Source organism: Oryzias latipes, chromosome 10 (genome assembly GCF_002234675.1).
Source record: "Oryzias latipes chromosome 10, ASM223467v1".
NCBI classification, from domain to species: Eukaryota; Metazoa; Chordata; class Actinopteri; order Beloniformes; family Adrianichthyidae; genus Oryzias; species Oryzias latipes.
The window spans coordinates 11,174,680-11,201,472 of record NC_019868.2 but is presented as its reverse complement, the minus strand read 5'-3'; the positions used below and the strand labels follow the sequence as shown (position 1 = coordinate 11,201,472).

The window sequence follows — 26,793 nt, the reverse complement described above, 5'->3', positions numbered from 1 at the left end:
TTTATGGCACTTCTTTCTGTTAACACAACGTTGTGTTGCTGTTGTATTTTGATAGATTCTCCAAAAATTCACTCTGACACAATAACTATTATATTGGGCGATAAAGAAGATTCACATGACAGTATATGAAATTATAAACTCTACCCATAAAGAAATAAAAGTGAGGATGGGCAAAGCTGTCAGACAATAAACTGAATCATAGTTTTTTAATAAGTAACTAAAGAGTCGACTTTGAGTGGCATACATAGAGGATTTTATGCATTTTAAAACAAACTGTTTGAACTGCTGACAAGTTTGGTTACAAAACATGAACAAAAACCACACAGAGTCTGGAAACTTTGTTAAACAGAACCAAAACAATGGGGAGAAGAAGAGCCTCTAATAAATAACAATTTTAAAACTAAATTGTGATTTCTATTCTATTAGCAATGATGTGTGAAAATGATCCAAACTACATGAACTAAGCAAGCAAAGTCTGATGTTTGCTTCACCCCAAAGTCTACACGTACAAAGACTGTCCAGCACATGCAAACCAAGGATAGAAAGTGACCCAAGCATCAGGCAGAGGAGAAGAAAAAAATACAATTTCCAGATGCTTAGAAGTAAAGAACATTTTGATAAAGTTCTTATGTACAAGAGAAAAGGAGCCAGTCGGGATGGGCACAGGAGAGCTTCCAATTCTCCAAATGAGGTCAAGTACTGGAGAGACATGAAGAAACCCTGGATGTAGGCATGTGAGGATCATAAATTGCTCTTGTTTAGATCTTTCCTGGCATGTGCTTGGAGAACTTGGTTGTTGCTGCTGCAGGCAGCTGATGCCACAATACAGACTAACTTGAACTAAACCTGTATATCTGTTGTTTGTAAAAAATATTTAGGATCCAGTGATGCTAGCAAGTGATAATTGAACTATGATCCACAACTCACCTGCTGATAAGATTAGTGTGAATGCTCTGTGAAGCATAGAGCTAAAATGAAGCAAAGGGAATGAATTACGGTACATAATCACATACTTTATAAGTGCGGAAACCAAAATAAGTCCACAATGTGAATAAGAAGAATTTTCTGGAAAATTCTGGATTTTACTGGTCGATTAGCAAAAATTCAGCAGATATATGAAATAATATAGTCAGTGGTGAGAGTATGTGAGGTAATGGTCTGTAGTTGGGGCCTTTTTATCTTGAACTCAACATAGTATCTCATGTGTTGAAGATGATAAGAACCATGGTTTGGAATGTGGCATGTCCTGGGAAACACTTTTGGAAATGTTGTTGATTCATTCAGCATTTTGGAAGCTAACGTTGCATCCCAGATGACATTTTCCTTACATTTTCAAATCCTCATTTTTTTTTATCTCATAGAAAAATGTAAATGCACATTTCAAATTCTTTTTATATTATCTATGAAAATAATCCATTGCAAAACAAGTTTCAATACAAGAAATTAATTGCTTCTTATTTGTTATTTCTTTTCTAATATTTTGTGACATTTTCCCATTAAAAATGCATGAAAATCAGGTTTTCCGACTTTATTAACTAGGTGCTTACATTTATTGGTAATTTTAGTAGAAAACTCTTATCTCAATCCTTATTTTAGTGTAATGAGCCAGTGAAAGTACAAGTCCTTTGGTGCCTAATAGGATTTTTAGACTGCTGCTAAACCGAGTGATAATATCAAAACTCTTAATAAAGTCTAAAAAGGAACTCAAAGTAAATTTTATGAATGAGAAACAAGTGAAAACTATTCTTTAAGATAAATGACCCTTTGACCTTAATCACAGAAGCAGCAGCTACATTAATGTGCATGCATCTGCAATGTGATTATGTATGTTTCTATGTGAATAGATTTATTTAGTTTGGGCATCAGGATTGTGAGTGGCCCACGGACAAAGACCGGTCTGCATCTGAAAGGCTTTGAAGGATGTGCACTTGTGTCTCCTTTTAACCTTGGTGACTTGATAATTTGCTTTTTTTCCTTCACCCATTTGCAAACGTTGTTCCACTAACTAGCAGGAAATGGAACTTCCATGCAAGGAGTTCATGTGCCTTTGCGTTCCGAGCTTTCACAAGGACACTTTTATGTTCTGTGCTGATGAGGATACAAATGGCTTTGAGAAAAACCTAACCTCTCTGGACTCCTGCTTTGATTCTTTATTTTTATAATTTTACAGCAATTAAAAAGATTCAAGACACCAATTTTATATTATCATTTGCAGAAAAGAAACGCGTTTTCATTTACAATAAAATTGCTGCCACACAGAACACCAGTGAAATGATTATGATGTAAATAAAGTAAAAATCAGAAATGCAAATAGAAACAATGCAGACCTGGATTGTTTCATACAAACAGTCAGATGAGCAGAAATCTTTAATCTGATGTTTTCTCTTTGCCTGGCTGCTCCCTGTAGGGTTACTACAGCTGATTACCTGACTCCATCTAAACCTATCTTCTGCATCCTTTCATCCACAAAACCACCGTCATGTCCTCTTTGATCGTCAATCCTCTCCTTTCCAGAGGAAACCTCTTCTGCTGCTCCCTGCTCTCTCTACAGATCACAACATCATCTGCAAACATCACGGTCTATAGAGATTTCTATAACCTCATCTGTCAGTCTATCCATCACCATAGAATCAAGAAGAAATTCAAAACTGATCCTTGGTGCAGTCCCACCTCCACATTGAACTCCTCTGTTACACCTACAGCACATCTCACCTTTGTCTTCCAGCTCTCATACATGTCACAAACAGCTCCAACATACTTCTCTGCCATTCCTGACTTACTCAAGCCAACCAGAGTTCTTCTTGTATCCTGTCAAAGACTATCTAAAACCATGAAGACACAAAGCAGCGTCTTCAGACATTCTTTGTTCTTGACCAGAAATATCTTCAGAGCAAATATTTATCTGTAGTTATCCTTCTTTGGCATAAACATGTTCACAAATGCTCACTTCTGATCTCAGCCTACAGCTTCTTCCCATCTTTCTATTAACTTTGCTGTGTGACTCTTCAGTTTTTCTCCTCTGTAGTTTCCACAACATCTCTCTTGTTCTCTTCCATCTCCTCATTGGAGATATTCTAAATCTCCAAGATCTTGTTAAGCAAACCATTTAGAAACTCCACAGCCAGCTTTCCTCTCTTTTGTGAAAAAATGTGTCCCCCCCACAGCCATTTCCACCACCGTCAGTCCCTCTGTCCTTAACACCAATTCTCTATCACTTGTTCACCATCTCTATTTCCCTCAGGAATATTGATGTCTGTTAAAGTCGACTCAAATCACCACTCACTCGTCAGCAAAACAGCAAGTTAACAGCACACACTAAAAAAATTCATAGTAAAAAATAACTCAAGTTGACTTATATTTGAGCCACCTCAAGGTTATGGAACTAACTTTTTGCTGGATTATTTTAACTCAGAAAAGGAAAAAAAATCGTGAAAAAACTACAAATTGGGTTAAAAAAAATCTACCGGTACTGTAACAACAACAACAAAGCCTTTTGCTCCAATAAGTAGCCAAAAACCATATCCCAACATAAATAAACCGAGAATTGTGTTAAAGTGTTTTATGAGTGCAAACAACAGCAGACGCGCAGCCGTGTGCGTGAGCTGCCATGCTGTTAATCTGTTTTATGGCTAGTGCTGCGTAAAGACAGAGGCCTCACAAAAAGGGGCGTTACTTTTGACGCGCACTGCGAGTCACTTTTGGACTTGTATTGAGTCCAATTGGAGGGATCAAGGCGGGTCTTTTGGAGCACAACTTTTTTCTTTTTGACGTCCCTGACCTCTGTGTTGTGCATGTGATCCAGTAAAGCTGGCCGTGACGGGGAGGTGAGTTTGTGGGAGTAATTAAGGCGGCGGAATGTCTCCCCTTTCTCAGCCTCCCTCTTTCCCTGCTCTGCTGCGCACCGCGGGTTCGCTTCTGAAGGCGCAGAGAGGCGCTCCTGTTTGAGTCAACTCCACCTCCTTCAACCAAACTCTGACAAGGTTGACTTTAAAGCCAGACGTTTGAGCTCAAAGAGCAGCAAAAAGAACGTTCGAGTTAAAGAAGGAAGTTTTACGCGTCGTGTTAAAATAGTGAAACCACTTGTGGAAGAAGTAATCAGCACTCTGGAAGGTGAGTACTGCAGGGAACTGCTGTTCTGTTCTCATGACAAAAATACTTTAAAACTTAGGAATCAAATATTTGCTGAGACTAAAAATGAAATACAGTTACTTGCAAACAAGTAATAACTGTTTATCATCCAAGATGTATCTACATTTTAGGGACGCAAATGAAGCAGCAAATGCTTACATTAGTTGTGGGATGAAACAAAATGCTAAGGCAAATGTGTTTAATAATTGCATATCTGAAGTTTGGGTGAAAACTATTGGAGAAAACAAGGACAATGTTTTCAAACTGAAGTGAAGCAAGTCAAAAATATTTGCCACTTTAGAGAAGTTAGACACTTTTCTTTGTTATAGGGGGCCAAAAATAAGATCGATTTTCCTTCTAAAATTTCAGCTGTGGTGTTAATGAAGATACTATAGATATTTAATTGTGTCATACATAGAATCAGCAAAATGAAAAAGAGAAAAAATACTCTTTTATTGTCATTGTGACATGTTACACGCACAACAAAAATCCAGAAAGTGTAATTTAGTTACATACTCAGAAAAGGAAACAACGCAATGTATAAATATGAAGAAAAACTGTGAAATTTAATTATAAAAACTATTCCACCCTCATACTAGTCCACTTTTGCATTTCTGTTGCCAAATAAAATATACATTTAGTGATATTATTGAGTTAAAAAACATTTCATTTGTAAATTATTCGTTAGGCTATATAATGTAACATTTTTGTGAACACAAAGAAACACGTGACAAAAGCAGATGGTTTTAAAGTATTCAAGACTTACACTTTGTTTGGAAATACCAATTCTGATGAGCTTTAGAAGAAATCTGTTTATTATTAATTAAACTAATTGCCAGGTTTCAGGTTGCATCAGTGCTCCTGACATGAGTAAGTAATAACATTTCGAAGGCCCCACTAATTTAGAAAGACTTATATTGTTTTTAGTTCAACAGATGCTGCCTATCGGGCATGTGTGAGCAGGATATTATCAAACTCAAAAAACTACAGTGGTGTTTTGAATGTTAATCCTCCATCAGAAAAGTAAAAACGTCCAATAAAAGAGCATGCACTAAATTTTCACGATTGATGTTTTACCCCAAATGACAGATAAATCAAATAATTGAATAACCTTGTTTGATGTATTTTTTACCGGCGTAAACAGATTAGTTTGGCACAGGCTTTCATATCTTATTTGCCCTTGTAGGTTTCATGCTTTTCCGGCTGCAATAACCCCAGTGGCATGGATGCAATCAACACCAATGTCAGCGCTCTCAACTCGTCAGGAAAGCAATTGGAAACCTTAAACTACAGCTGCCGCTTTGATGAGGAGTTCAAGTACATCTTGCTTCCTGTGTCCTACAGCCTGGTGTTCGTGGTGGGCTTTCTTCTCAATGCGACCGCTTTGTGGATGTTCCTCAAGATGCGTCCGTGGAACCCGAGCATGGTCTTCATGTTCCACCTGTCCCTGTCAGACTTTTTGTACGTCCTTTCCCTGCCTACTCTGATCTACTACTACGCCCACCGCAACCACTGGCCGTTTGGCGTGGCTGTCTGCAAGATTGTCCGCTTCCTTTTTTATGCCAACCTGTACTGCAGCATCCTCTTGCTCACCTGCATCAGCGTGCATCGTTACCTCGGCATCTGCCACCCCATCAAGGCCCTGACTTTGGTGAAGTCTCGCCATGCCCACATAGTGTGCGCGTCAGTGTGGGCGGTGGTGACCGTGAGCCTCATCCCCAACATCATCTTTGTCACCATCTCCAAGAGGGACAATGACACTTTGTGCCATGACACAACAAGTCAGGGGGCCTTTGAGGAGTACGTGGACTACAGCTCTGTCGTCATGGTCCTGCTGTTTGGCGTCCCGTTCCTGGTCATCATGGTGTGCTACTGCCTGATGGCGCGGACTCTGTGCCGCCCCAGACGAGGGTTATCTGCCAGTCAGCAGGGCAATAGCTCACGGCAGAAGTCTATCAAGCTCATCATTGTGGTCCTGGTGGTGTTTGCCGTGAGCTTCGTCCCCTTCCACATCACGCGGACTATCTACTACACCGCCCGCGTGCTGGACCTCAACTGCGAATTCCTTAACATAGTCAACTTTGCCTACAAGATCACTCGACCGCTGGCGAGCATGAACAGCTGCATCGATCCCATCCTGTATTTCTTAGCCGGGGATCACTACCGCTCCAAATTCAAGTTTGCCCTGACGCAAAGGCGACAGGTGACGAATAGTCAAAATCCCGAGCCGCAGCCACAGCCCAGCAACAACAGCAATATGAGTTTGATTTATAAGAACTCAGACCTTAAAACCAGCTCTGAGGTAGAGAAATAGAGCTGTATCTGGACAGCAGGGTTCTGTGTGCTGTTTCTCAACAGGCTTGAGGTTTCTGTTTTTAGGTCATGTGAGACATGAGGTTTTAGAGGTTTTCTTTTACAAAAGACTTTGTTCCTTTTTTACGTGACTGGTGTCCCAACGCAGACACCAGTCACATGTAAGAAAACATTCATTCATTCATTCATTCATTTTCTTCTGTTTGTCCCTTTCGGGGTCACGGGGCTGCCGGAGCCTATCCCGGCCACTGATGTGTGAAGGCAGGGGAGACCCTGGACAGGTCGCCAGTCTGTCGCAGTAAGAAACATGTCTATTAAAAAGAAAGTGAAGTTTAAGTCTTTTAGAGAAGAGACCATATTGTTACCGGTGGTGGAAACAGATTTTAATTAAAAAAACAGATACTGCGTGTGACTACTGTCACAGATCTCCAGCTGTGGACATGTGGCAGAGCGTGGCCCAAGTGCTTTCTCAGAGAGCAGACAGCAGTGAGGCAATCCTTCCTGTTTTATCAGCAGTGTTTTCGTGTTACCCAGAAACTGCAGCTCCAAATCCCAGCCCAGCTGTTTTTGTTCCTCATCCTTCACAGCCATTTCTTTCCAACCATGAAGTAAAGCTGCAGGACGACTGTGTAGCTTCTCCGCTTTCAAAGCGGCAGCAGGAGAGTGGGTTGTCCTTTTCCCCTCATCTCCTGTGGGAGCGATCCATGTTTACCTCCATAGGAACAGGCGTTGGCCTCAGAAAGGTTTAGTCAGGTTTCATTGAATTTTATTTCCAACTTAAAGTGTGTCTCTATGCTGATGAACTCCAATTACAAACCATTCCAGTTTCAATTTGATCACAACAGGTCTGATGAAGTTTGAATGTTTTTTGCTGCAGAGCAACCCATAAAAAAACTGTTGTTTTAGTCAAACAAAAAAAGTCATTCAGCTACTGAAAGAGACAAAACACCGGTCATGTTTGGAACTTCAAAAAGATAGTCTAAACCTATGATAGCACTCTTTATAGAGTTCATGCATGCAGCTTGAAACAAAGGTTTAGACATTTGGAGCAAAGAATATCTTTTGAATAAAAACAATTTTTTTGAAGAGAAGACCTCGTTTTAGAATACCCCTTTAGTCTAAAAAACTCCCCACATAAGTTCACTCCAACCCAAAACATGTCTGTGCTGCAGCCAAAACATTACCGTCTCTGGTTAAGTATTTCCTTCACTGACATCTGGGAGCTTGCGTTGCAGTTTTTGACATCTTTTGATGTGTTTTCCAAATTTCTTGTTTAAATTTTGACAGATATTTTAGACTGTTGATCCAAAAACAAGTGAGGGACATCTTTCTGCCGTTCTGTTAAAGGCAGGTTTACACTCAGGGATTCTGTAAGGTTAGCTCAATAGCTCCCCCACGTGGTTACTCATGGTTTTAAAGACTCATATCCGCAGTGGAACAGTACAGCTTTTTCTTTTGTGTTATTTTTTAAATATTATACTTTGTTAATAAATAAACCAAAACGATAAGACTATTTGTGTTTTGTGCTGTAAACTCCTGGTTGCATTTTTTTCTCCTGAAGATGTTGTGGTCCTGACCTCTGACCTGCACAGATGAGAAGAACCTTTGATAAATTAGTAACTAATAGTTTACTAGAAAAATAATATGTGATAAAAATACACAGAAATAGATTTATTAGCAAAAAGATCATGTCATTTTGAAACACATTTGTCATGTTCACAGCTTTCCTTATGTCCTCTGTAAAGTACAAACTAATCATATAGTGGGCTGCATTTCAGTCCCGTTCTGGTCTAGCACTGTTTCACACCCATTCAGATCCCCGCTATTATTTGTTATCTGTTCAGAATGAAGATCTAAATATGGCCTTAATGCCACAAATTCTTCTCTTGGACTGTGATGGGGACACATACTGTAAAAATGAATTTAGGATAAAATAACATTTACAATTTAAAGATTAATTTTCTTTCTTTTATTATAATAAAACTGATGGACTTTATCTAACATTTTTGCTTTTGATTTGCACAACAAAATTATTACCACTAGCAAGACCATAGAAAAAGACGTGGATTTTAGTTTTTATTTTATGAGAGAAAAAGCAACACAGAAGCAGAATTTATTTTATTGCTTCAATGTTTATCTTTAGATGATATAAGGAATAAAGAAATAATAATAAAAAAGATATCAAAGCTCACAAGAAGTGCAAACTGACCCCCCCCCCCCAAATAATAATAAGCAGATGCTTAGAGCATACATATGACATACTATTAAGCCGATATTTCTTCATGATTGTCACATCTTGATAAATAACTCAGCAAAAACTCTTTATGAGCTTAGAAATTTGTTTTTTAACCTCTAATAAAATGTTAAAATTACTGCCTTTTTCATGGGTGTTTGCTTAAACCTAAGCATGTCTTGAATTGCCATGTTTCTGCCCCCCATTGACCGTGCAGACATTACTGAATGAAAAAAAAACACTTGACGTGCTCCAGGAGGGAGGATGTTCTGCTCAAGGACACAGTGGACAGTGGGCGCAATTCAAGCTCCTGCCCTCTCTCTTCATGTTCCTATAGAAAAGAAAAAAAAAACTTCATTAAACTCTGAAAAATCTATTCAGCTGCAGTTCACCAAAACAGTTTCTGTTATAGTTTTGGATTTAAAAAGACTTTAGCAAAAGGAAAGAAAAAGAAAAACAGTGTATAAGAATTGGTTTCAGTTTTTTTTTTTACACAATTGTAATTGAAAAAAAATGTTATGCAAATGATTTCAGGGCTAATTTACCACACACTGTATACCACACACCATGTTTTAAATAAACTTTAATAAAAAAAAAAAAATTTGTTCTAAATTTTTTCTAACTCTGCCGTACCCTAAGGAGATGCCTCAATCGTTCATTTTCTTCGGCTTGTCTGTTGTTTGTCAAAATATAAGACAGAGACGAGAGATTTCAAGGGCACGTGGCGTTCACTTTAATGGAAGAGGCTGAGAGTGGGGTGAAAGAGTGACACACAGAGGAGAGAAGTTCATTATTCGCCTGAAAAGGAAACCAATGGCTTTCATGGTTGCCATGGTAACCGGCTTTTCTTTTGCTGCCAGACCTATGATAAGGTACTTCACAGTGCTAAGCGCAATTATTGCAAGGTAAAAGGGGAAATATTGCTTCCCAATGCTGATAGATGTTAGATATTGATTGGCATGGCGACCCATAGTACAGAACCCTGACGATTTTGTCTGCCTGACTCTCTTTCAGTGAAAATTGTTGGAGGTGAGGCTGGTTAGGTCTTTGAGGGATTCAATTACTGTTGCAGCTCTGGTCCGACTAAACAAAGGTGAAAAGCAGGAAGTTGACAGCAAAAAGTTGAGAACAGATAAAGCTAGAAAACAGATGAAAGATGTCTTAGCCTAAAACATTGAGATACAGCTTGAAAACGGCAAAACAAGTTGGAATATTCTTCAATCTAACAAAAACATGAAAATGATTTACTTTGCACACAATTCAGCTCAAATCTCAATTTTTGGGTCAAAGGTTTGTTGTGATATGTTTGGGTATTACAAAAATACAGCAAAAAATGTAATGTGCTTATAAGCAAGTAACAATTAAAAAATTTCAAGTATTGTTATTTTCTGTCTTGAAAGACAAATATCAAGAAAGGTTTTCAATACCAAAATAATCTTAGTTTAAGACAACGTGTCTTAGTGACTAGAATTATACAATAAGTATTTTTGCTAGGATCATTTTTCTTACCCCATAGGCAGATTTATTTGCTTACTTAAAGACACATTTTTAAATTCCAAGAATTATTTTACTTATTTCTAAGGAGGCCTGTTTTTGCAGAGTGTGTAATATAATAAAACAATACATAATAAATCCTTCCCTCAACATATTACAACAAATGTTTGACACCTTATTTGTACACATATGCAAACATATGAAGGAGAGATGCAACAATTCACTTTGCCCACAATTCGGTTCAACATATGGTTTGGTTTAAAACTTAGAATTGTGGCACCCATAGGGGAGTGTCAGTAAAATTCTTTTTTTTTAGAAAAAGGAGAGTTAAAAGTAAAAACACAATGATACATGTTTAGGTTTTTATTAGATCCTAAAATAAGGCAAACCTGGTCTCACTTTAACTCTTACATGTGAATTTTTGCACATCTTGGCTCAACAAAAGCTAAGACTAAATGAGTTCTAAATGCATAGGATAGCGGGCTAAGGTTAATGAAAGAGCATTTCCATCAAAAAAATGCTAAACTTTTTTAGAGGAAACGCAGAGAAAACAAACACGACAGGTTACAGACTTTGCATTTAAGAGAAGTTTTAAAATGACAATATTATGTAGGGGTTACACTACTGCCGTTTCTGCTGTTGTCTCTTGTTTAAAAATCTCCTGATGGACTTTTTTATGAGTTCCTTGTTTGTGTTGGTTTATTTTTCTTTTGAAAATTCTGGTTTAGTTATTTTATTTAACTTTCTCTTTACGAAGTCATTTCTGTTATTTTTGCTCATTTTTCTGCATTCTTCCTCCTTACACTTTTTTAAACTTATAGAATTATTTAATGCTTCTGGAAAATTGTGTCGTTTTCAGAATCAAACGTGTTAAATTTCATTTTAGTCCTGAGCTGTTTTTTTGTTTGTCTTTTTCGTGTAACAGATTTTTTTAAAATTATATCCTTACATGTAACCTCATCAAGAAAGCACATTCATTATTGTATACCACTCAGCACATTTCATGTTTTTTTCTTGACTCTTCCACTTTTATTTTGACATTTTTTAAATTTCTGCCTCACATGTTCTTTCCAGATTAATTTTATATAATTCATTGATTGCATATACAGATATCGTTTGAAATACTTATTTTCATTTACTGAATTATTGGTGTTGTTTTTTTTAATAGTTTTATTTGTTTTTTGCCAAAATCATATATTGGATTTTGTTTCATTTAAAGTATTTTAGTCGAAATCAAACCAAAATTTGAATAGTCAGATTTTTTTCCATATGTTTTCTGACTTTTTCCAGTGTCTCCAGTGTAGACCAATCTCGTGTCACGTTTTTTGAAGCTATATATTGTTCAATTGTTCACATATTAAAGTGGGTTTGTTTATACTTTTGAAGCCACTTTAATTTCTTCTGCAGTTTAACCTTATTAATGAAAATATTATGTTGAGTGAGCTCCTATGTAACTTGAAGACTATGTCGGACTCAAACGTTTTGATTTAAATCATCAGACATGCGCCTCAAATAAAAGCAGAGTTTACATCATATTTCAAACAACTGCTCTCAGTTTGTGTGAGACTTTACAGCCTGCTGACCCAGCTCGGCTGCTAACACAGGAAGCGGTTGTCCTTGGTGTCAGTGAGGTAAGCACTGAGTAAAGTCCAGACCAGGGAGGGGTTCTGGTTTTTCTGTGGCAGCCTGCTTAGTTAGTGAGAGAATGTGGATTAGAAAGGAGGGAAGCACAGGAGCAGTGTTTAAATGCGTGCGAGGAAGGATAGGGTGGTCGGGGGCAAATTGTTTTAACCCCTATTACAGCAACTGCATGGCTCTGCCCTTATCTAGGCCCCTGCAGCCACTCATTAATATTCTGTACATATGGCAGTACCTTCTGTATCATTGTCTATTAATGGGACGGATAATCGCTCATTCAATTATCAGTCGGCAAAAGACCAGCCGTGGCGGCGCAGGCCTGGTTCACACCGTGGCACAGCCCAAAACAGAGGTGTGCCAGTGAGAAGGTGAGTGCGATAACGGGGATTACAACATATTAGCTACGGTACTTTAATAAGTCAGGCACATGCAAAGCAAACAGGGATCCTTCTGCCTGGAAGCGGCTTTTCTGAACTCAGAGGGAACAAAGCAGAAACATCTTCAGTCTTCGTCCAACTTTACTCGTCCTCTTCATTGGCCTTGTAGCCACAATCTGTATAGAGTTTTCGTGCTTTCATGTCAATCCGCCGCTCCTGTATTGCCATGGATAACAACTTTGATTGCTGCATGATTGACTCTGACGGCCCTAAGACTGCAGCTCGACCCTGATATCAGCAGGTCAAAGATCAATGAAGTGATCCGATTGAGTGTTCTGAACCCTGTGCGGCCTGTCGCTGTGCAGCTAAGGCCGCGGCCTGGATATGGGCAGACTACTGATAATAGTTTGACCTCTGGCTGCTTTGACCTGCTGCGACTTTGTTGAATCAACTCAAGCAGCCACACAGAAAAGCAGCTGAAACACGGGGAGAAAGAGTTGGAACTAGCTTGTTTGGTTATCCCGTGAGTTTCTTGAAGAGGTGGGTCAGGAGACTTGGAAGTGCAGTGCTGTTTTTAAATGGAAGTGTTTTGAGGAAGTGCAAGAAAGATTGGAGGTGAAATGTTAAGAAAGATCACACAAAATCTGTAGTTTGATAAATTTGAGTGAAGCGGAGGCGACCGGGGCTGAGAGGAGCTTTTGTTGCCGCTTCCATTTTCTCCGGCAGAGAGGCGCGCTCGCAGGGTCAGAGAAGTTACGAAACTAATTAAAGCTCGGTGATTCACTGCCTGCTGCGGAGAAAAGAAAGCAAGCTGTCATTCTGATTTAGAAAAATAAATTACAATTTTAATAATGGGGGAGGATAGGGCTGCGAGAATGTCTACAGCCTTGGCGGGCTGGGGTGGGCCTGTTGGGAGAGAGGAGGGGTTGAGGGGTTTGCTGGCTGCCTACTTATCAATAGTTGCAATTTTTTTTTTTTTTTTTGAAACCGCATCGGTAGTACATTGCGAGAGCACAAGTGCCCTTAAAAAAAGAAAACCCCGGAACATTAACATACTGATTTCATGCGCATGGCAAAGGGCCTGAGCCAATATCAGAGAGGACTCAGCAGTCCTATTGTCTGCTGGGACTCTGGTCCCCTCTGATATGAAAATTCAATTATTTTATAACTAGATCTGGCGCTGCGTTTTGACAGTCAACGGTAGCGCCTTGCCAGCTGCATCAGCGTGGGGGACCAGAGGCCCCTGATAGCGAGAGGGAGGCCATTCAGACACTGACATGTTTTTGGGGGACAAGATTGCCTAAATGTGTTGCATTTAGGGAATGAAAGTTAATCTAATGCACCCCCATTATCTCACTCAGGTAATTCCAATACCACCCTCAGTCGGTGTTTGCACTCACGCACGCACTCACATACTCGCACACCCGCTCATTCTTTGACACTTTGAATCTGATTCCCTGCATCCAGGTAATGTAATTTTGCAGCGGCACATCCTTCCCCAGTCGGTTGCAAACTTAATAAAACAGAAGTTGCTTTCTTATTGACATCAGCACTTTCTGGCAGCGGAGAAAACTCAGCCAGTAGGAAAACAGCCGCTCAGTTTTACCAAACTCACCCCTGAAGAATGAAGTTTTAGAGTACAACTTTTAAGGAGCTACCCAACCACCCACACACAGACACACACACACATGCTGGCTTTTTTTCTAGGACCTGTGCTTTCATTACCTCCACGACTCATTGTGAGCGTTCTGAGGGGGGTCGGTTAAGATTAGGGAACAGGAAGTGGCCCCCCGGTATGGCCCTCTCTACTCAGACCCACTGTGTTGTGCTTATTAACCCAGCCTGGGAGAACGCGTACCTGCCTCCCCTCATTAGGCCGCGCTGGAGTGTGCGCTCAGGCTGCAGAAGAATGGGACATTAATTAGTATTCTCTGCAGGGGGAACCGCCATTAGCACTTAATTAGCAGTAAGAGCGCCATTCAGTTGGCCAGCCAGTTAGCATCTTAACATAATATGTCATATGTGTTTTTGAGTCACAGTAAAATGCTGCTACAAGATGTTATTTTTCTGGACATGGGCTCTGCTTCCATGTGGCTCTGTGTTGTTTTCTGGCTGAGGCCACACATCAAACGTGTGGTTCTGTGTCAGCATGGACCCCTCCTCATCCTCCAGGTTAAACTCTGTCCTCTCGCTGCGGTTGACCTGCATAGGGCCAAATGCTGTTTTCCGCCGCTCAGAGCGGCTCGGGGTGGTAAAGTGGCCGATTCAGTGGACTCGGGTCAACTTTCCCCATTGGTCGTGGTGAAGTTCCTTTGATCTGTTGAGTAGCCATTCATCTCTGTCTTTTCTCTGTGTTCTCTGTCCAGCACCATCACCACTGAGGAGGACAAGGGAGGCTGTTAACCCACCTTGGTCTGCTCCTCGCCCTGCTTTTTCTCTCTTTTCCTCTGTTTCTCACCCTTCCTCCCCTCTCTGCCCTCCCCAGCAGCTCTTGGAGAATCAGGCTCGGTACCTTTCACTTTCAGCAATCTGAGAGGTGGAGAGCTGTCATTTGCCAATTTGGCCTGAATGGGGCGGACAGCGGATTGAATGTCGTTTTCCCACCAGGCTGCACCATCCATACCAGCAGGGGAGGGAGGGGGTTTCAGGGAGTGGGGTGTAATGCTAGGGCAAAATTAGAGCTTTGATGGCAGCTAATAGTGTGTGATGGGTGGTGCTCATGTGGGTTTCCAGTACAGACGCCACAGGTCCCCAGAATCTCTGCCTGTCTGTGTCTGACACACCTGTGATATTACGCCAGCACCGGCTTCTGCCTCAGAGCCGAGGTGTGGCCAGATTAGTGCAAAAAAAACTCTGATACTAATTCTGTCTGAGTCAAAGGACTAAAACATGTTTTGGTGTTTGTTTTCTTTACTTTTCGTGTTCAGCACCTTGTGTCGTCTGCTGTTGATTGAAAGTGCTGTATAAAGATGAGTTTAGTTAAGTAGAGCGGCCCTGTTTCTCTTTTTACACAGTTATCCATGAAAAATACAGATCAGCACTTGAGAGAGGGAAAGGGCCGCTCCGGTTTCAGGCCTGGATGACGCCAGGAAGGAGATTAGGTTGCAGAAATAATTTCTTGGTTCACCCTTGTGCCCAGTGATGTCGTTTTCTGTCCTTTCCGGGAATTAAGTCAGACTTGTGATTGTTTTTGTTTTAAAGATCTTCTTTTTCTTTAAAACACTTTGGAAAAATAAAAAGGCAAGTTAAAATTGCTGGATAGATACAAGCGGTCACTAACTGGAAACTCTTTGAAAACAGAAACTTTTTGACTTTCTTTGAGTTTGAATCAGCGTTTAATAAATGACTAATAGACAATGAAAGATAATGTTTTCATCACAGTCTTTACAGTGTAGCTATACTTTTGAGCAACTATTTTTCAACATTGAAGCACTTTAAAATCCATGGTTCCTTTAATAGAAACTGAGAGTAGAAGTATTATATTATTGCAAAATACTTGGAGTATAGTGATTCGTCACATAAATTCTACTCATATCATAATTTGTGGTTGACAATACAATTCACTTTTGATTTTGGTTCATTTTGAACGATCTGATGACCAATTTAGCCAAAATCCAACCAGTGTGACTCAGAGATAAACACCTGAGTACTGAACAGTGCAGGTGAAGTTTTCCATATTCCCCTTATTTCTTACAAGATAATTAAGTGTAAAGTATACATGTGAAAAAACAAATAAACAAGAATGAATGGCAAATTCATTTATATGTTAGTGTCCTAAAGTTCAGCCCACTGTTCTTTTTACACATCAAAATAATACAAACAGATCATTCTAGCACACTGTATGGTCACATGTCTTTAAATTCAAAGTGTTTCCACACATTGGACTGGAATGATGGACTGATCATTTTTTTCTGCCATCACATGTGTGTTGTCCGCTGTGATAGTTGTGTTATAGTAATATAAATCTACCACGCCTCAATTCAAATGGTATTTTCCAATTTCAGTTATAATTGATTTATTTCATTTTGAAAGAATTTTATAATGTTCTGAGTTGATTTGATTGACAACTTTCCTCAGACAGATTGATCTGGTTGGATTGTATATAAACATATTCATTGATTAAGTCAATACACATATTTTATCACATGTCGATGCAGTGGACATTTTTTGGAATTGATAAAAATAGAATTTTTCCCACTTTCTTTTGCTAATTTTCTCTAAATCTTATATCGTGAAAAGACAAATTGTATTAAAGTGCAGTTTAAATAGAACTAATCTGTATTATTGCACTGAAACCTTTACATCCATGTAAAAAGAGAGTTATAATAAAATAAATGGTAATTTCCTCCTCTTCTTTCACATATTTTTTGCCCGTAAGACTAAATGAATAAATCCAAAATCTGGATCCCGATCTGCATTCAGATTTCAGATCAGTCTTAATTTAAACTAGGGAAAGAATCCAAATTCTTTTTGTTTATTTTTAAGTTTGACTTTATGGAGCTGCAGTGATCAAGTGAGTCGGCTGAAATTCACACGAATCCGGCTTTACTCCTCCCTTCCTCTTACTTCCACCACAAGGATGCATGAAACACAACACTGGGATCTGCCCAAGGCTACCAGCAAATATGCACACACACATCTATATTGGAAGCATTGATATCTTCTGAAGCATGAGCAGTGCTGTGATGCTGTGACACATGGATGGTCTGAAGGCCCCTCAAACATCCATACCCATCTGCAAACTTGTCAGCGGCACAATGACGGAAACAGAACACTGTTTTCAATGACGTGTCATCCTGTGCAACAGAAACAGATGGATGAAGACTCACATCACAGCTGAAGTTGGGCCTTCAGTTGTGATGTGAGGACATGAATATTAATCGTTTTAGATTGACACTGGCATGTTTTTAATCAGTTTATCAGCTTGACTTAACTTCTCTTTTGGCTCAAGTGTGAGAAATACAATATCCTGCTTCAAATCAGATCCGGTTACGCTAATTTCATTGTTCTTGGTAACACGTATATGCCTGTGACTATTCAGAGTGATTGTCCTCTTCCAGCTGCACAGAAAGTCTCTCCAGGGATGTTTGTTTTTTTGGACTCTTTCACACCAACTCTCCCTCTTTTAAACACAACAGCCTTCTTTGCTCTCATCCTGCAAAACCCTTTCAAATGTGAAGCTCCAGGTCAGTATTTCCTTGCCAAGTTTTGCAGCCTGCCTTGTTGTCTATTCTGTTCAGCTATTTAAAAAATGTTGAATATCAACAATGGCTTTCACTGGTGCATTGTCAACTTTTGTATGAAGCATTCTCAGCTGAATGAGATGGGTCCCAGAGCAGGGAGAGCTGGGCTGCAGTTTGCATTGCCACACCAGTAACTGCCCGGCTCTCTCACGCTTCAAGGTCCTCCGCCACACTGGGAGCAGCGATGGTGGAGGTAACGTTCTGTGTGAATGGCTGGTTTTTCGGCCACGGTCCTGCCTCTGGGTCTGTCAGCTGTTGAAGCTCAACTCGAGGACAGAGAGACACGAGCAGGTTTGCAACGTAGGAGAACTTGGTGAGTGTCTTCAATTTTCTGGCCACAGTGGGAGGAGGTTTGTAGAAAGAGTGGAGGGAAGAGGGAGGGGGCTGTCGAGAAGGTGGTGTAGAAGGCTTTGTGTTCTCCGAGTTAGGGTCTTTGCACACAAACCAGATTTGTAAGGAGTTTACCTCATTTTGCAAAAAGAAAACAAAAAGCTTATTTCTTCACCTGTTGATCTTCATACATAATTGCCACTAAAGTTGTCAAGGGTTACACTTGCATCATTACAATTCTAGAATTCCCTACAATTTATTATTTTTAAGAGAAAACCGACCAATTGAGCATCACCTCTGGTGGTTTTTCCACTTCGGATGCACCAGTGGCTTTATGCAGAGCTCCATATCTGTGTTTTTATGTGTGAAAGAACGGATAAAAGCAGCACTGAAAGCTTGCTTGCAGATAATAGTAGCTTAGGGGCTTTGTCCTGCTGTCAGCCAGGAGAGGAGTGAGCCTGGAAATCTCTCCAATGCAGCGGCAACATGTTGTATGTTTCATTGACATATCAGTCTGTGGGGCAATGAGCCGTCACCGCTGCACCTCCTCAGCACACTCCAGCGTGTGTGTGTTTGTGTCCATGTGCAAATAGATGCCACAACACACTAACGGTCGTGAAAAGTTCAAACGGATAAAAGAAGATATTTTTTAGTGACCTGGAAATATTTTTGTTTTCTTTTAAAAGCCTTTATTTCATGGAAGCCACCAAGCGTATAACTGACCATGACTTATTTTGGGTCAGTAAGAGGAAAAATAATACAAAAAGACAAATTTTGATTACTTTTTCCCCAAATGCATTTTATAAAGGAAACAAAATACAATTCACACAAAAAATTTTGCGTTAAAATTCTTCCAAACACACCTGGAGCACCCGTGCCTTCTCACCAGCTTGGTTGTCCTCTGGCTCACCTCTTGGAGCTCAACCCAAAGCAAGGTGACCAAATTCATCTCAGGCCAGAGCATCCTTCATCCTGTCAGTGCAGCAGGCTTCCCACCTTAGTTTGCTCTTCTCTTTCGAGACTTACCTTTAATCAAATACGCAGTAATCACCACACTTATCTCAGCATGCTCAAGGTAATTAATATATTTAGAGGGCGATGGCTAACTCTTAATTAAATTATGCCTGTTTTAATGAGACCTTGACTGGAACTAAATTTATGACCATTATCTGCTTAATCAAGTGCTTGGCATGCAACAAGGATTTGTCATTTTCCCCCAAATCCCAGTCAGATTGCACATTATGGCACTGATGATTTATGTATCATTTTAAACTTTATTTGTTTCTAATTTAAGATTTCATAAATTACCTTTCATAATTACCCTAACCTGCTGTTTTCTTCCTAAAAGCCTCCATTTTTTATTTTTGCAATTAAGGCTGAGCGTTGTATCGCTGTTACATATTCATTTTGGGAGAGAAAACAGATAAGTTGGCGCCATTAATCATATTACAAAATTGGGTGTATCTAATTAATTACAGTTAGGCTGCAAATTAATTGTGCATCCTCACAATATTATCTTAAACTAATGGAGGCCTGACAAAAAGGGCTGTTTCCTTTTTTTTTAAGAGGCTAGATTAGTGGGATCTTAATTATGACTAAAACAAAAGAAGGCCGCTCATTTGGGCACGGCAGAGAGCAAACCGTGGCGACTCAGCACTTTCGTCCAAACAAAAACGCAGAAAGTTTCCATTGTTTGTAGAGAAACCGAACATGGCAACGATTCAAGGAATACATGGAAAATAATGAGCTCTGTAATTAGCTCGTGGGCTTGTATCAGTGCTTAAAATGATTATGGCTTGATAGTGCCATCCACATGCAGTGGAGGATTATGACTTTCATTTGGTTTCCAAACGGACTTTAGCCGCCAGTACTCCGCATTTTGCATCATTTAAAGTGCGTCTTTGAGTAGTTAAAAAAAGGAAAAATGAGAAGTAACTTGTGTCTGTCTGTTGGTGATGGATGAAAAGCGCGCAGATTACAGGATCAAGTGTGGGCTGAAGAGGATCAAGCGGAGACTTTGTTCCTGACCAAACATATAAATCATGTTGCGCAATGACTTTATGGCCTGGAAGCAGAGGAAATATTTCCCCCCCAAATTTTCAGCATAATTTAATTTAAATTGAATTTATCTTTATGTGGATTTACAATTCTCTTTTTTCATTTAACGCATCATATCCCAAATGTGTGGATTCCTGTAATCTCAGAAAAATACATCAGGAGGCTATAGTTCTTTTTTCCCCTCTTTTTTAATGACGTCCCTCTTTGCCATTTAGAGAAAAAGGTTTGTGTCATTTGTGGAAATTGAAGGATCAGTTTACACGCCGCTGCACGTGATTACGCAGAGTGCTCTTGTTAAGCTCGTGTGTGATCAAACATGTCTGAAATGATAAGCAGCTGTGAGCCAAAGGTGTCGAGTTGAAGCCCTGTTCCGCGTGCAGACTGAGGTGGAGCAGAGTTGGGTGGTCGCGGCTGCTCTGCTCACAGTGGCGGGTTAAAGAGATTACACCGGGTCTGCGTCAGCAGGATTGGCCTTGTGCGTATACGATAACATAATGAGGAAGGACATGCTTCGCCTGCTTAAGCGGCGAGGGTGGTGGTGTGGGGTGTGGTGGGGGGTTGCTGTGAAGCATCCTTGTTTTACAAGAAATTGAAGCGGCCGCATTCCTAAACGACTTGGCCGCTTGAGTGCAAAAACATGAGAATAAAAATACAAATCAGCCTGATGCTGCGCGTCAAAGAGCGCGCCATACGCTCACGCGCGTCTCAGTCTGTCGTCTGAGTCTGTTCTGTTTCTGTTGAAGGTCTGAGTCCGGTTCATCTCCGCCACGGATCGCACCAAAAGCAGAGATGATCAGCCAGACGTCTGGTAAGTTCATACAAACAAACAATACATAAATAAAACAATGGGCAACTTATTCTGTCACTCTTATGTGAAACCTTAATTTGGAAAACTGCATTTTATTAGATAGTTTGTGTCTATAAGCAGAATTAAAACAACAACCTGTTGCTGCATTTTCCAATCCAGCGCCAACAGGTAAAACTTTGCAGATGACGTACATTGATTTAAACTGATGACATCAAGTTAAACCACCTGCGTTAAGCAGCTTAACAGGTAAAAATCCACTAATTTCATAAACGCCACCTCTAACTCCTCCATGATCCTCGATCATTGGGAATACTCGCCTGGTGCAATGAGGAGGTGATAATAGCAACACATTTCTTGCTCTAAATGACCCGTGAATATTATTTTACCTGCGCTGAACTGGGAGGACGCAACCATTCACGCCACACAATGGGAACAACAGAGCGTGCGTAAATTGCATCTTCATTTGCATTCGTTGTCCAAAAAAAAAAAAGGAGTGCAGTGAGGGGGGAAGAGATGATGCAAATCTTAATGAGACAGTCCCCATTGTGGCTTTAATTAAAAAAGCCATTCCTTGTTAATTACTGTTTCGCGAAAGCCTTTCTGGGCAGAAACAAAAAAAGTTACTCATTCTGAGGGTTCAGGGGTATTGAACTGAATGCATCTAAATGATGTTCCGTGGTTGGAGCGCAGCTTTCAATGATAAAAATATCTGGCCTGAAATAGAATGAGAAAATACAAGTTAAAACAGACTGGAACAATGAAAAATGCAACAAAACAGATGACACACAAGCTGGACAAGCGTATAAAACTGGAGTGACAAACTTAGATTTATGTCATATTAATTAATAAAGTAAGGTGCTTTTTTTAAGAACGTTGATGTAATTTACAGCTCAAATGCAGTTTTCCTAAATTATTCTTGACTTTCTTTAATTTTAAAATAGCCCTAAAGACTAATACTGATCTAAGTTTTTTTCCATTCTAAATAAATACAATTAATTGGAAAAGTGCAAAATAAATCTTTAAATTATGGAAAAGCTTGTGTTGCATAAATCCTGCAAGGTTGGCTCACTTTAATTTTGAGTGATTGAAATTCTCTCCATGTGCACCCTGCAGTCATTTCAGATTTTGTTTTTTATTTTTAGGTCACATTTACGCTCCCACTTGAGATCAGGGATATTTTCCCAACATTCAGCGTGGATGCTGCGGCCGTGCGCCCTGGGAGCCCCCTCGGGGCTGTGGGGCTCGTTGAATCCGTGGTGGTGGTCCTCCATTCCTTAATTAGGAAATTAGCTGCACAGAGGCCCTCATTATGAAACTCCACGTTACTCCTGGTGCTTTCTACTCGCCCTCTCTCTGCTGTCGGTCAATTTCCATAAGGAGATTACATGCGGATCAGCATTGATATGTGACCTGATAAACAAATAACTGTTCCCTGAGAATTACATGATTACTAATTGGACGTAACTTTTATTGCTCCTACTCTGTTAGTCACGCCCCATTGACCGGGTAAATGAAATGCGCGCAATAATGTCTCATTTGAGCAGGTTCACTGCAGCTTATAGCTTTTTTTTCCTCTGTAAGAGAATGTATCACATTTTATCTTAGAGTTGGCAAAATATCTAATATTTTTCTTTAAAAAGGGTCTTTTATTTGAGGTATTTCTAAAGTCATGGACGGATTGAGATATTTTTTAACCCTGCAATTGTTTCGGCCCAAAGCATTAAACTGTTAAAAATGAATTTATCTTTTAGAAATTTTTATTTAAGCGACGAGTAACTTATTTAATTTTTTGTTTTTAAAAAAAGCTTCAAATCTGTGTTTTCAAGTGTATTTTGCTTCATAAATGATGGGTCTGGGGGCCCTCTGGTGCGCCTGCAGAGGCCCTGCGGAATCTGCGTTTCTCCCACAAATGCAGCTTCGGAGGGCCGCGCAGTCCCGTGCGCATGCCAGAGCGATCCGCGCGCATCCCGAGGCGTCAACGGTCGCTTTCGATGGCCGATCCTCCCTGTGCCATTAGCAGGTGTGAAATTTGTCCGTGTTCTGGACGGTTTCAGCGAGAGTCATTTGTTAGGCGACACATGCAAATAAGGAGAATGTGAGCGCGGTGGGGTGGGGATCTCCATCCATGCTAATCATTTTGACAGCCAATAACACTAAAACCGAGTTGGCAAACAGGAGCCCGACTGGATTAGGTGACGCTCAGTTCCGGCCTGAACTTTTGCTCGTGAGTGTCCCTCCACAAGAGGTCGTTGATGTATTAAAGTTACACCTCCAGAGGGTTCAAAACCGTGAAGACACATTTCGGCAAACATGGATTTGATTTGGGTTTAAGCACTCTTTTTCCCTGCACTTCTCCTAACAATGCGCCTTTAGAATTTCACCTTTTCTTCAAGGACTCATTTGCAGTTTTGAATTACAGAACAGTGATCTCTCTCTCTTTTTTACTAGTCTTGCTTTTTGAAGTCGGCTTAAGTTAGCAAATGAGGATTTGGTAAGTTTTAAACACATCAACACATCTTGGCTTCTTGGTGTTAAACGTGGTAAAAAAAAGTTTGGAAATGTTATTCCAACAATGAAAGATAGTTTAGAGTAATTAAAATTGTTTTTAGGAAAAAAAGACTTTCGTGGGAATGTAAAAACGTAAGTTTAAAATGATTGTACATAACTTTTCTGTAATTTTTAATGGTTTGAGCGAAAGTGACGCCGGAAATAAGAATATTACGCACCGAATATTTTAACTCAGTTATTTATAGTTTTAGACCCTGGTATTATTATTTTTGTTTGTGAAAAGCAAAGTATTAACGTGCTTCCACTTAAGGAAAGAAAAAATGTTTAAAGAAGAAATTACGCGCAGCCAAAGTTTTATCTATGACCGACGACACAATTTTCTATTTTTTTCCACAATCAGCTCATTAATGCATCATATTTGCAGAGATTGCTGGTCTGCGCTTTAGTTTTCAAACTTCGCTTCTCCCTTCCCTCCTTCTTTTACCCAAACAGCTCCGTGCGCTGCGGTTGGATGTTGGAGCTGCGCGTGGATTGGTTGCTCGCTCTTCATTGTGAGACTCTCAAGCAGCATCACATGATCTGGCCTCTAGGCCTATTAACACATGAGCTTGGCGAACAAGTTTACAGACTTGTATTTCAGAGCCCAGGAGCAGAGCAGCTGTGAGAGCGGAGGGAAAGCACGAACACCTGCGGGCGCGTTCAGGCACAACTTTTTGCGCTTCTCACAGGAGACTGATCAGTAGGTCACCACCACCTCTTTTGACTCTTGGTGTCGTTTTGTGAACTTTTTTATGTGCTTGGCAGTGATCATTTAAAGTTGCCTGAATGTATAACATGATGGAAACCGAGATCAAGACCCCGCTCCCGCAGTCTAACTCGGGTTCGGCGGCGGGCGCGAAGAACAACAGCGCCAACGACCAGGAGCGAGTCAAGCGACCAATGAACGCTTTCATGGTGTGGTCCCGCGGGCAACGGAGGAAGATGGCACAAGAAAACCCCAAAATGCACAACTCTGAAATCAGCAAGCGGCTTGGTGCTGACTGGAAACTTCTCACCGACGCAGAGAAGAGGCCGTTCATCGACGAGGCCAAGCGTCTGCGGGCGATGCACATGAAAGAACACCCGGATTACAAATACCGTCCACGCAGGAAGACCAAAACCCTGCTCAAGAAAGACAAGTATTCCCTGCCAGGAGGACTGCTGGCGCCGGGAGCCAACGCGGTCAACAACTCTGTGTCTGTGGGGCAGCGGATGGATGGTTACGCGCACATGAACGGCTGGACGAACAGCGCGTACTCCCTCATGCAGGACCAGCTGGCCTACCCTCAGCATCCCAGCATGAACAGCCCCCAGATCCAGCAGATGCATCGATACGAGATGGCAGGTCTGCAGTACCCTATGATGTCCTCGGCGCAGACCTACATGAACGCAGCTTCCACCTACAGCATGTCCCCGGCGTATACGCAGCAGACCGGCAGCGCCATGGGCCTGAGCTCCATGGGCTCCGTGTGCAAGACGGAGCCAAGCTCGCCGCCGCCGGCCATCACGTCCCACTCCCAAAGGGCGTGCTTGGGGGACCTGAGGGATATGATAAGCATGTACCTGCCTCCCGGCGGGGACAGCGCGGAGCACTCCTCCCTGCAGAGCAGCCGGTTACACAGCGTCCATCCGCACTATCAGAGCGCAGGGACCGGCGTCAACGGGACGCTACCTCTCACTCACATCTGAGAAGAAAAAACAGACTTTTGCTCAAAGGTACTTGGATACTTGAACTTGTTTTTCTTTTTTTTGGTTGCTAAACAAATAAAAAGCAGTTCTGTTCTAGTCCATTTTGAAATGAACTGAAAATGGATCGGAACCTAGGCCAGAACCGAAACGCTGAGAGGCATTTTTTAGCACAATAGAAGCAATCAACCGAACTAGAAGAATTGGAATTCTATATTTTATGCCACATTTTCTGTCAATGAAAAGGCATGTGGCCTCGTGAAGGGGCTGGTGTACTTCAGAAAAGCTGGATGGCCAGTTCTTCATAAATGTTTACATGTCATGTAGAATGTCAGTCGTCTTCACTGTGTCCACATTTTGTAGATTTTTCTTTGTTTTTCTTCCCACGAGCTAGAATGAAATGTAAAGACTGTGCGGGCGCAAACGCAAGCTTTATTTATAGCATTATATGTTTTTGTTTGTTTGTTTTTATTTCCTTTTAGCTTGTGGACCCTGATGCTTTTGTCAAGAAAAAGAAATCTGTTTTCCTTTTTTATTTTGTAAATTGTTCCGTGACTGTTTTTTTTTGGACGGTGTCTCCTTCAAACATTTACTCAAAAAAAGGTTTATTTAAACGGACGTTTCTACACATTTTAAGACCATCCTCTATTCTGAATAAATTTTTACGAAACGTAAATTTGTGACTTGTGTTTTGTGTGAAAAAAGCCAAAAAATGTGTCTAAATTTTCTCAAGGCATGGCATGAGACACAAGGTGGTTCTTTTTCAGTCAATTTTATTCTAGACATCCTTTATATTCTTTACAAAACTGATACAATTATTTGATGGGGAAAAATAAGTCTTGCAACTAATCAGGTGAAGCGCACTAAAAAAGTACAAGTATTAATTTACTGCATTTAAGGGCAATTCCAAAATAAGGGTCTGAGTCCTCACCTTTTTGGATTTTGATTCTTTTTCCTTCTTCACTCTTCAAATTATTGTTTCTTTTTTCAGAATAAATCCGTTCACAAACCCTTTTCAGTGTCCTAAAGTTAAAAGTGGAAAAGCAGGACCCGTCATTTTTGTGAATGGGATATCACTCAAATCCTACTTGGATCTCTTGAGAATTTCCAATTTACCAATGTAAGAAATTAATAACCTCACCAATTCCTATTGTTACTGATTAATTCTGGGTAATTTTTTATATAAAGCTTTAAGTGGTTACAATAAAAGAAAGCAGTCCAAAATGTACATGTGAGAGTTTTTTTCATTTTGGTAATGCTGTAGAAATTCAGGGATGATTTTAAGTCTAGTTTGTAACTAAATGAAGTTATTTTTTCATTTAAAATCCTTATCTAACCCGCAAAGTAATCTCTGAATTCAACTGACATTACAAATTAAAATCTGTCTTAAAATATTTCCTCTCGACAAACTGAAGATTGCTGCATCTCCGCACCAAAAGTGCTCTGAAAAAACCTTAAGGAGCTTTTGGGGGGCAGTTTCAGAAACTTAAACCAGGAGACCCACAGTAATGGCTGCCCTGCCTTCCCACACTCCCTGCAGGACTGGATCCACAGCTCAGCACAGCAGTCTGGATTAGTCCCACACACCTTTGTGGAGGGAAAGATTATCCAGACCTCCCTGTGTTCACTGACAGGGTTTAAGTCAGCCTAGCGTGCCAGCAGCCTCCCGCCACTAACCTCACTTTCCTACTCATTTTTTTGTAATAAGCAGCTTTTCTTTTAGTGGTGGTGGAAGCGTTTTCTGTGTTTCGACAGTAGTGATCACAGTTACCACTGAGAATTTGTTTACTGTGTCACCAGGAGGAGGCACCCAGTTCTGAGATTATTGTCGGCCACAAAGTTTTCTCTAAACAGCTAAAAGCTTAGACATGTTAGTTTAGTCAAATGTATCTCCCTTTATGTCTAAGCCTACAGCCTGTTTAGGAAAAGGTGTGAAAC

At 40.5% G+C, this 26,793-nt stretch overlaps 2 protein-coding genes across 3 annotated transcripts; both read left to right on the top strand.

Annotated features, from left to right (window-relative positions):
* Positions 1 to 3,734: 3,734 nt before the first annotated feature.
* On the top strand, positions 3,735 to 9,275 carry p2ry4 (pyrimidinergic receptor P2Y4). Its single transcript, XM_004073199.4, has 2 exons — positions 3,735 to 4,110; positions 5,315 to 9,275. The coding sequence occupies exon 2, from the start codon at positions 5,351 to 5,353 to the stop codon at positions 6,440 to 6,442; it is 1,092 nt and encodes a 363-aa protein (XP_004073247.1). The 5' UTR covers positions 3,735 to 4,110; positions 5,315 to 5,350; the 3' UTR covers positions 6,443 to 9,275.
* An 8,279-nt stretch (positions 9,276 to 17,554) lies between these two features.
* sox2 (SOX3 protein) lies at positions 17,555 to 25,531 on the top strand. Of its 2 annotated transcripts, XM_011479911.3 has the most exons (3): positions 17,555 to 17,739; positions 20,558 to 20,622; positions 23,623 to 25,531. In XM_011479911.3, exon 3 carries the CDS (start codon positions 23,956 to 23,958, stop codon positions 24,856 to 24,858), a length of 903 nt encoding a protein of 300 aa, XP_011478213.1. In that variant the 5' UTR covers positions 17,555 to 17,739; positions 20,558 to 20,622; positions 23,623 to 23,955; the 3' UTR covers positions 24,859 to 25,531.
* The last annotated feature ends 1,262 nt before the right edge of the window (positions 25,532 to 26,793 follow it).

Bases quoted from the DNA above. Each gene is read 5' to 3' on its own strand.
- p2ry4 (XM_004073199.4), top strand. From the start codon at position 5,351: ATGGATGCAATCAACACCAATGTCAGCGCTCTCAACTCGTCAGGAAAG.
- sox2 (XM_011479911.3), top strand. From the start codon at position 23,956: ATGTATAACATGATGGAAACCGAGATCAAGACCCCGCTCCCGCAGTCT.